At 40.5% G+C, this 11,622-nt stretch overlaps 1 protein-coding gene across 1 annotated transcript in view; it reads right to left on the reverse strand.

The window, feature by feature from the left end:
- LOC102846862 (cortactin-binding protein 2-like) overlaps positions 1-11,622 on the reverse strand; it is a 165,118-nt gene that overhangs the window by 85,167 nt on the left and 68,329 nt on the right. Inside the window, exon 3 of the mRNA XM_006882666.1 lies at positions 10,990-11,214. Within this exon, the coding sequence (XP_006882728.1) occupies positions 10,990-11,214 (225 nt within the window). The remainder of the gene's footprint in view (positions 1-10,989; positions 11,215-11,622) is intronic.

The following is an 11,622-nucleotide window of genomic DNA, read 5'->3' on the forward strand; positions in this document are numbered from 1 at the left end:
CTTCTGTATCTGCCAATTCCTTTTGATAGAATGACTCAGTATATTCCTTCCATCTTCTTTTGATACCTCCTGGATCATTTAACATTCTGCCTAAAGCATTCTTGATTGTAGCAACTTGAGGTTTGAATTTGTTCTTCAGTTCCTTGAGCTTAAGAAATGCTGAACGAGTTCGGCCCTTTAAGTCTATCTAGATTACGTGAGTTGGGAGGGGTACTCTTTTTTTCTCATCCTGTGGTAAAAATCGATTACTCCATTCTCCTCACTGTCATGGGACCAAAAGGGGAAGGTGGCTTACCACCCAACGAGGACACACCAGAGATCCAGCTATTTCCTCTGGGATATTTTCTGCTTTGAAGAATAGTTGCTGAATAGCAGTGGGATGGGTCCCATGCATAACTGCCAGAACAGAAATAGTTCCCCAAGAATAATAAGGGATAGTGGTTTATTGCATGTATTTTATCCTACTACATGAAATTTTGGGGACGACTTCAGTGGATTAGACAAAATTTGGTTAACAGTACTGTTATATTTACATGCATCATTTATTAATATGGGTGCCTCACAGAAGACAGACTTTTTAAAAATGAAAACACATTTAATTATTTACTCTTCTAACTGCATCAGAAAGTGGTAGTTGCTAGAAGACATACACAACTGTTTTAAAAAAGCTCAAAGTTACGTAACATCAACATCGACAAAATAAAACGCTTGCAGCAGTGGAAGAAATACCATAAGCTGTGACAATTTTCAGTTTATCTCCTAAATATAAGTTTCATGGTTTACTTTTGAAGGTGGAAGACAAGATGTGTTATAGAATTTTCATTTTACAAAATACCTAACTAGAGGCCAAGAGCATTGGTGATTTCCCTGACACTATCTAGGTGATAGTTTCAGAAGCAGGGCAACCACACAGGTTGAGACAGGGTCTCAAGCTTCTCTTACCACACACCCATCAGCCCACGTGGACCAGCCCACGTGGACCAGCCCATGTGGTACTACTTCTTCAGGCTGGATCCTCACACTGTATTTCTTAAGGGACAACTCTCACCTTACAATTCAAAGCAACCTAAAAAAATGTTTAAACAGAAGATCAACTTAACAAAATCTCAGGTACTATTTAATGTACAGAAATCATAAAATTACCCACAATTCTTTTACATCTTTGCCTTTTCTTCACATATGCCCTATAAATTCCATTTTCAGACAAATGTGCATCGTTTCTAACATATGTCATAGCTACCCGAACATGGAATAATCCACACAACTGCTGAACCTACAAACATATGGCCCTTAAACTCAGCTGAGCTCTAGCTTCAACCATTAATCAATCTATATAAACCTTTATCATCCACTACCGTTTACTTCAATGGGTATTTCACATCTCTGCCACTTTCCTTCAAAGCTCACCCAACACTCACTCAAATGACTTGGAATTTCTATTTACTGGCTCTCCCCAAAAAATAATTCAGAAAAACTCTCTATACATCTGGTCTTCTTTGTTAAGATTATGCTTCATTGAGTGAAATATCTCAGTCACAAAGGGACAAATACTGCATAATGCCGCTGTGGTAAAGCAAGAATGACATCAGGGTTGGGGGAACCTAAGAAAAGAGGGGATAACTAATGTATACGGCACTGAAACATGAGGGAGAGAAGTGTTTCAAAAGAATATATGATTAGGTATTATTTTCATGACAAGAGTCCAAAATGAGAGCTGCATGGGAGAGTGGACTGGGAGGGGGGATTGTATAATAATGAATTTATTATTTTTTTTTAGAATATTTTTTGTATTTTTTTTTATTTTAACAATTTTAATGAACATTTACAGAGATTTTGGTTTCTTTTTTTTTTTTTTTACTTTTCAAAGAGAAAAACCAACTGGCAGGAGGGGTGGGCAGGGAGGAAAATGTGCAAAAATGAATGCATAGAAATCCAAAGTCTCTATAAACTTCCATTAAAATGTCAATAAATAAAGATTATGCTTCATATAGTTCATGTCCTTCCCTTCAATCTCAGGGGAAAAGTTTCTACCTCCTACTGAAAAGGGTCAGATTTTACTTCATCTTCTCCAACTGTTACCACATTGCTTTCTAGAAATATTAAACACGCCCCTGTGTACCAGCTCCATCCAATCAATGTAGAAATAGACTCTCATTCTTCAAAAACTTTTCATTAAGAAAAACAGTCCTTGTCCATTCTACTCTAAACACAAATAAAACCAATGTGCTTAAAGACACAAGTGAGACAGCGCCGAGTTCTGATCCCCTATCTATCAGCTGTGTAAACTTGAAATGTTGCATGTTTACAGAGTAGGTTGTTGTAGTCTCTTACCTGTCTGTACATGCTAGTTTGAAACAGGGCAATAACAGGAACTATAAGATTCAGTAAGGAAATATACATAAAGCACTTTGGATAGTGCCTGACACTGAAAACACAGTCAATTCATAAGACAACAGTTACTTGTGCTGTGTAAACATGAACTGTCTTCTTATAAGTTTTCCCGCCCATAGTTCACCTGAGAGGGGAAGGAAAGGACAGGCATATTAAACCTCTAGTAGCCTGCGGGTAAGGAGTTGTGCTATCAACCCAAATGTATAAGGTTCAAATCCACCAGCTGTTCCACAGAGATGGACAATCTCCATCTGTACAATTTATTGCCTCTGGAAACTCACTGGAGGGTTAGCTATGAGCTGGTTCCGACTCAGTGGTACATAACAACCACCACCATATAATACTGTAAAGATCAAGTTAATAATTTCAATAGGCCTAGGACAAATCAAATGGTCTTTGAGCATACTGTCACTTCAGAGGACAGGCCCTCAAGTTTCTAGGTTTTACCAAATGATCGTTAAGCCATTCCCCTTTCATCTCTATCAAAGGTTGCATTCTGTCTTATAATTTTTCAATTATTATATCATAAAAAAGTAGCTTTATTCAACATCATTGATATTAAATTTTTAAAGAATAGCAAGGTTCATCACACCAGTGATTTAAAAGTGTTGAAATCTGAATAAGCTGAGTGTTAACTGCATTTACACAAAATGCCTGCTGTGCACAGGGTATTACTAGGTATTACCACCACAAACTTCCTTTTACTCTATTCTAAGACCTTAGAGAATTTATTAAGAAACAAGTAGGACTGAAAAAAGACTACAAATACCACTGCAAAAGAAAGGAACTCCAGTTTCACGTAGACACAGATGACAGAGTGGCAGGCAGCTTTGCTGAGCTATCGTCCAGGCGACTTATCGCTCCATTCGACCACTTCTAAGCAGGGGCTGAGGAAAGTCTTACAACGAGCTGCGTCATTAAATGCTTTCGCAGAAGAGAAGTGGATCGTGTGGAAATGCTGAGAAGAACTGATGTGGCTACAGTGGTAGTGAGAAGGTGGGTGGCAGCTCCAAGAATAGCACCCAGACGAGGAGCCATGAATGAAGAGTCACCAAACACATACTTCACAGAACGAAAGGGAAAACTATGGAGGAGGGAGCGGAGCAGCAATGTAAAGGCAATTAGACGCATTCACAATGGAAGAGAGAGAGAGAGAGAGAGAGAGAGAGAGGCGGACAGCCCTGGGTCATTTATGAAGTGGGAGCACAGAGGGCACATTTGTCAAAGATAGTAAATAGTCTTAGGGTATTTATTTTTACCACTTAATGTTCTCTCAATAATTTCCATCTTTTATATCACCAGTAGATTTATTTTCGCATTTTTAACAGTAAATTTTTTTAGGATTATTCAGGTCAATATACTAGTGGTTTCAATGTGTTGAAATGTAAGTAAGCAGAATAACTTCTTTTTTTTTTTTTTTTTCATTCTGATGGCTTCCTTGAGTCTTTAAAGACTCATTGAACTCCTGTCCCCTTCTCTGCCTGGTTACTCGAGCCACCGATTAATCCCATCCTACACAACAGGGCAACATTGTTACACACTGTTGAGGTGACTACACTTCATAGCAACATTATGACAGATCAGAACCTTACCTGTCCTGCCCAGTTTTCACTATGCTCAAGCACACGGTTGTACTCAGTGAGTGTCAGTCTATCTCGGTCAAGGTCTTCCTGTCTTATTGATCTTTCCTTTTCCAAGGCTTGGCCCCTCCTGACAACACTGTTGTTGTAGTTGTTTATTAGGTGCTATTGAGTACAACTCACAGCGACCCTAAAAACAGGATAGAACCTGTCTTATCCTAAGCCACCTTCATCATCTCCGATACATTTCAGTCCACTGCTGGAAGTCACTTTGCCATCTTGTTTAGGTCTTTCTGTCTTTCGCTAACCCTCTACCTCTCCAAAGCATAGCCTCTACTAGCAACATGTCCACAATATGTGACACAAGTCTCCAAGGAACATTCTGGCTGCACTTTCTTCAAGATGCGTATGCTGGGTTTTTTAGCAGCCACGGGATATTCAGTGCTCTTCTCCAACATCACACATCAAAGACATTCATTCTTCTTTATTGCCTAGCTCTCAGACATGAGTAGCATGTCACTGAAAATCCCATGGTCTGAATCAGGCATTCACTGTGGATCCAAGGAAGATGAAATCATTGACAATTTCAAACTTTAGCTATCATGATGCTGCCTATTGGTCTAGTAGTGAGGATTTTTGCCCTCCTGGTGTTGAAATGCAATTCATATTGATCCCTTATAGTAAGTATTTCAAGTCCTTCTCACTTTCAGCAAGCAAGGTTGTGTCAGCTGCATAGTGCAGACTGTTGATGAGTCTTCCTTCAGTCCTGACCTCTTTTATAGAATTATGTCACAAAATGTATGTGGAACAAAACACAAACAAATGCATAATAATACATATACTAAACGTTGTAGGGGTTTTTTTATAGCAGAGTGTTATCATGAAATCCTAGCTCCCAGTTAGCAGTTTAAACTCAGGAGTTTTCATAGTCCCTCTTTATTGAGTCTAGAACCTCGAGAAAGAAAGGTATAAATGGAAATTAGTTTGTTGTTTCTATTTTCTAGGTTTGGGTGAACTGTATGCACCTCTAAATCTGTTCAGAGCCACAGATCTCAGAACTGAAAAGAAAATAAATACTGAAGGACTCCACAGGCAAGATATTGAATGATACAGGAAGCATCAAAAGAAGACAGAAGGAATGCTTACAGTCAGGGTACTAAAAAGAATTGGTTTGATGCTGACCCATTTTAGAAAGTAGCATATGATCAAGAACCAATGGTATTGAAGGAAGAAGTCCATGTTGAACTGAAGGCACTAGGGGGGGGGGAATCCTTGAAATTTACTGCAATCAGATCAACTGACACATAGCTAACTGTCAGTGAATTTCTGGAAGTTGTAAATTGCACTGGAGGGGAATGCTCATCTTTTCCTAAGAGGTCCAGTCTTTAGATTAGTTGGATAATCCCTTATGGATTACACCACCAGAGTTTGTATGTTGTTATAGGAGCTTATAAATCACCAGAAATTGTTAGAATACCAACTGAAGTGTTGCAGCAAGCAGATGCAGGCCTCAATCCTGGCCACAAGTCTAGGCCAAGAAATCTGGAAGATAGTTAACTGATCAACTGACTAGAAGAGATCTATATATACGTGGTTTTTTCCTCCAAAATGGTGCTCTAACAGAACATGGAAACTAACCAACAATAACATTAGTATCACCTGTGAGTCTAATCTTGTGAGAGATTATTAAAAAGTGGCTGGAACAGCAATACAGTGACAGAGAACTCCAGAAGTTCAAGATGGATTAAGAAGAGGCTGTGGAATATCATTGCTGATGTCAGACAGATGCCAACTGAAAGTAAAAGCATTTAACTGTGAATCTACACAATCTACAAAATCTATCACAGTGAATTATGAAAAACTTTTGGAGGAATAGAAATTCCAGAACATTTATGAGAGAGAGAGAGAGAGAAACCCACTCGTTTGAAAAGAGCAAGGAAAGGGTGCATGGTTTAAAATTGAGAAAGGCAGGGATCAGGATTGTACCCTTTCTCCATACATCCTAAACCTGAATGCTGAGCAAAACAAATCTAGAAGCTGGACAATATGGAGAAAACTACAGCATCAGGATTAGAGAAATGCTCATCAATAATCTGTGATAGGCAGATGACTCATCTCACTTGCTAATAGTGAGAAAGACTTGGAGCATTTACTGAAGGTGACCCAAGACAGTCTTCAGAATGGATGACACATCAGTGTAAAGAAAATATAACTTCTCACAATGGGACAAAAAGCAACATCATGACAGATGGATAAAAGATTAAAGTCGCCAAAGATTTCCTTTTATAGGACCCACAATCAACACTCACTGAGGCAGCAGTCAAAAAATAAAACGACATGTTCCAAAGAGCAAATCTTTAGCATGGATTTCCTTAAAATGCTAAAGAGCAAGGTTGTCACATTAAAGACCCAAGTCATACAGCTGACCCAAGCCAAGTCATTTTCCATTGTTTTATATGCATAATATGAAAGCTGGACGAAGAGTAAAGAAGGGTGAAGAAAAACTCAGGCCTCTGATTTGTGATGATGGTATAGAGTATCCAATCTACCATGGACTGCCAAACGTATGGACAAATCTGTCTTGGAAGACAATAAAGTAGATACTCCTTAGAAGCAAGGATGATAAGACTTCTCACGTATTTTCGTCCTGTTATCGGGAATGGACAGTCCCTAGAAATCAGCTTTATGTTTGGAAAAGTAGGCGGTCAGCAAAACAGAAGAAGGTCCTCAATGAGATGGGGTGACACAGTGACTGCAAGGATGGGCTAATACATGGCAGAGATTGAGAGGATGATGCTGGGATCCAGCAGAGTTTCATTCTGTTGAACAGAGGTGGGACCGGTGTGTTATACAGAACGCCTTCTAACCCAGAGAGTTACCTGTTGGCTCAGTGGTTGAATCCTTGGGCTGCGAACTCGAAGGTTGGTGGCTTGAACCCATTTGCATGTTGGAAGGAAAAAGATGTGAGGTTTACTTCCATAAAGAGGTACAGTCAGAGACCCAACAAGGCAGTTCTGATCTGCCCTACAGGGCTATGGGCTGGCACTGACTTGACGACTGTGGGTCTGGTTCCTTTCTGGTCCATCTTCCAGCTCTTTATGGAAACCACATTTTTTTTTGTGATTCAGGCAGCTGGCCTTGGTTCATTTGGTCGAGTGACACCTGTGTGTCCCTAGTCTACCTCAGCGGGAAGATCCACTGGAATCTGTCCACCCTGCTGGTGTCTGAGATACCACAAGCACGGCTTCCATCATCGCAGCAACACACACAACACCACAGTGTGACAAAGTGACAGGCAGGGAACTGGCATACGGCTGACCTAATTATCCTGAGCTGACACTTGGAAGCAGCTCTATTTAACGCTTGGAAACATCCTTGGCTCTTTACCCTGGTGGAAAAGACTGCACCTTTCTAAATTGCCTAGTTGTTAGTTTTGGCTTCTTGCTTTTAAAGAATCTATTCAAATCAAAAAGCTTTACCTCAGCCTCTACTGTCTACTGTTGTCTACACAAGAACAACAACAACAAATTAAAAAGCTGTTCCTATTTCAGAGCTAGAAATGTATGCTTTTGAAGTATTAATAAAATGTTTGAAAAAATATTTATTTCCTCCTTAGTGTTCAAATCAATTAGAGTAGAAACTCTATTAACAGATAGATCAGATTGGGGCGGGGAAGGCCCACCTATACTTATATGTTGGGTTACTGGCTCAAAATGGGAGCAGATCACTCCACTCTATGTTTCCCATTACCTTGTTCAAAGTGGCTTTATGGGCAATTATGATTTGCCAAATTGGCTCTTGATCAAACTTCCCTGGCACACAAATGACCAAAGAGCTCACTCTCCTATTAGCAGCCTCAGCAGGAACCAATGCATGAATGAACGCTGAGAGGCCAACCAGAGCTGTGTCCAGGCCAAAGGCTTGCTTTAGAAGTGCCAGAGAGTTGTGTCCAGTGTCAGATAAGAAATACTTCAATTGTAGGTAAGAGGACCTTTCTTCCCCCCGACTTTTGCTCTGTGGGTCATTTTAAATAAACAGACTAATTTATAAAAATGGATCCCCCTCTTTACTCCTTCTTTATTTCAACACTGAAACTTAATCTGGATGCAAGGAGTTGAAGATTTGGGAATAAAATATTTCCTTTCAGGACTAAGTGCGACAGGTAATTTTGCTGGTTAAAAAGCAGGGTAGCTGCATTATTTCTGGTCCTATCAGTTGATGTGGGACTTTTTTATAAGGTAGAAGGACAAATTGTAATGCTTCTCACATGCTATGATTAGCCAGAGCATCCTTTAAGAACTTCCTGTCAACACGACCCTACACTGAGGCTACAGAGCCAATGAATTCAGCCATAAAGGACTTCTGTGTCCCCATAATGTGCAGGAGCCAGGCCACTGGCTCATTTATTAGGCTCCCAGGACCCATAGGACAGAACCCATTTCCTTTCACTCCCAGCCAGGTTGGAAATGACCCAGTCATTTAGAAACAAACAGGATGTAAATTGATTTAAAAAAAAAGGCTAGATAATAAAACCTTTCATCCAACAAGGCATGATTTCCCCCTCTTTTTTTCCAAAAAGAGAAAAATAAAATGGAGAACTGAAATAAGATTTAGTAAAGGGTACATTTCTTATAGAGTAAATTGAAAACAAAAACATTCCCTCGATATTTTGATATCACGGCATAAACTTTATCATGAAATAGCTCATTTGACATGTTAAGAACATAATTGAAGTGTACCCCATCCAAGAAACACAAATGCTCTTCAGTGACATCAGCTGAAACACACTGGCTCTTGGTTGTGCGGTTTGTGGGATTTTTTGCAAACCTCCAGAGGGCTCAGTGGTTTTCTGCACGTCTTTGCAGAAAGTGTGCAAAATACAGTCAAACCGTTTGACTGTGGCTCTCATTCACGGAGGGCCTTTTCTTCCCCCCGTGCTGCACAGCACCCCCTTCTCTGGTGCTTTTACTTTTATGCCATGTGTTATAATAGGTAGACATTAGTGTTCACTCAACACTCATCTAGAACCTTGGCATGGATGTTTATGCCCAAAATGACTATAGAGAAAAGAAATGCAGACACCATATGGTGTTATCTTCAATACAGCACACCCAGGTTCACTGTGAGCCTGGGGTTCATTCAAGTGAGATTTAGCAAGTTTTCTGGGAAGGACCAATACAAGGAACATTTTGATGTATGCTTTAATAATGTTTGAAACAGCATTATAAAAGACAAATTGCATTGGGAAAGCCTGCTGTCAGAGACCTCTCCAAAGTACTGAAGAGCAATGATGCCAGTCTGGAGACTAAGGTGTGCCTGATCCAGGCCACAGTCTTTGCAATTACTTGCTATATATCAGAAAGCTGGACAATGACTAGGGTTGACAAAAAGAGAACTGATGCCTCTGAGCTGTGGTGCTGGAGAAGAGTATCAAATATACCATGGACTGCTAGAAGAACAAACAGGTTTGTCCTAGAGAGGGTGAGACCAGGTTGCTCCTTGGAGGTAAGGATTCTGAAGCTTCGTCTGACATACTTTGGACATGTTTCAAGAAGGGACCAGTCCCTGGAGATGGAGGGTGGAAGGGCAGCGCAAGACAGGAAGACCCTTGATGAGATGAATTGATTCAGTGACTTGGGTAATAGGGGTAGGTGTGTCATAGACAATAAGATTGGTACAGGATAGAGCAGGGTTTAGGGCTCTTGTACATAAGGTCGCTATGAGTTACAGGTGACCTGATGGCACATAACAAAACAACATCAATGCTTGAAAGAGCACATTCTTCAAATTCTAATAATCCCAGATGGCCTTCCCTCATCTGACTTCCTTATTTAATTTTCAAACAAAGCAGCTCATAGTCTAAGCATCATCTCTGAAGGACAAAATTTTCTCCTCTATAAGAAAGCTCTACTGGTAAAGAGTTGCACTGCCAACCGAAAGGCACGCAGTTCAATCTACCAGCTGACTCAGGAGAAGGATGGGCCATCTCCTCTCATGTCTCTGAAAACCCCTGGAGGGTCAGTTATGAATCATTTCTGACTCATAGTACCTAACAAAAGTAACAGTTAAGAGATCTCTTGTGACATAATCCCTAGGGAGTTTCTCTGCTAACACAAAGGTCCCACCTCTCTGGCAGTTCAAATCTACCAGCTATTCCTTGAGAGAAAAATAAGCAATCTCCTCCTATTCTGCATCAACAGCCTTGAAAACCCAATGGAGGGTCAAGGAGGAATCTGTTTCAATTCAATAGCAATGAGTTAGCTTATAAACTTATGGCTGATCTGAGTACGTTTTTAATTATACTCAGCCCTCTTTGAACCATGTATTCAAGTGAAATAAGTGCCTTGTGTATGGTTGGGACAGAGTCTGGGAGGAGGTTGGTTTAAAGGAAACACATGGCGACAGGAGCCTGGAGGTCTGGGTCTGACCTTGCCAGGCAGCTCCCCAGAGACATGCTGGAGACTAACCAGGCCAGGGCTGACAGGCTACGAGATGGATATACTGTGCACACTTCCATTCTATTCTCTTTGTTCTATATTTAATTTCCAAAGAAATGACAAGAACTGAAAAAGTCAAGTAAAATCATTTTTAAATTAAAGCAAAACAACTTACACTTGCAATGAGGCATTTCAGACAGAAGCTGGATAAATAATGTGGCGATGCTCTGGCATGATCAGAGAATCCTGATCAAATTGTTAGATCGTCAATCTAATAGCCAACTACATGCTCCCAGCATTAGGGTAAAGGTGTCTTTCCCTCAAAAGGAAAAATATAAGTCCCTATTTTTAAGACTGAACTGAAGAAACTGTTACAGAAAAAGAAAGATCTTTACATAATTTTTTAAGAGCTTAGGGATATTTTTATCCTGAATTACATTTGTAAAAGGACATTAGAATCTTTCTAGATTCTAAATTCTTAACCCTACATTTCCTGAAAAGCTCTGAGAATGAGCAAGTAGCTTGGTTTCCTCATTCTGCACTGAGATATGGGAAAGATGAGGGGTTCAAAGGCACAGTACCTTCTTCTGTCTGCTCTCGGCAGCAGCCAGCTGTGTGGACATCCGTTCCTGCATTTTCCTGCAGTGGGCCATGACAGCTTCAAGGATAGAGAGGGGGTTGGTACAAACGGGCTTCTTCTCTTTATCCCCAGCACCTGCCTCATAGTCTCTCTGCAAGGCCAGGAATGGATCATTCAAGTTATATCTCCCATATCGCTCCTGGATGAAGACCTCCTTTCGGCGAGCCTAGGAGAAAACAGAGGTGTGCATCAAAAAAAGTCATGAAACCGTGTGGAGAGCTGCTGGGAAGAACACTGTGTGATTACACTTCTAAATGGCATTCACAACTTCACTGTTATGTGTAATGTCTTAAGACACTGGGCCAAGAGCAAGAAGAAGGTGACTCCCACTTCTCAACAGTCTGGCATGCAGTCAGTCTACTTCTAACTGCTTCCTCTTTAACAACCCAGCTACTCATGGTAGTGGCCGACTCAGGTGACCCCACGCGTGTCAGAGGAGAACAGTGCTCTGTGGGGGTTCTGTGGCTGAATTACTTTGAAAGTGGGTCTCCATCCAGGCTTTTTCCCCCAAAATGCCTTGGAATAGCGCAAAAGTGCATTACTCAGGAGAAACTGTCTTTTCAATGAAATATTT

The sequence above is a fragment of the Elephantulus edwardii genome, unplaced genomic scaffold, assembly GCF_000299155.1.
Source record: "Elephantulus edwardii isolate Elephantulus edwardi_28Jun2011 unplaced genomic scaffold, EleEdw1.0 scaffold00022, whole genome shotgun sequence".
NCBI lineage: Eukaryota > Metazoa > Chordata > Mammalia > Macroscelidea > Macroscelididae > Elephantulus > Elephantulus edwardii.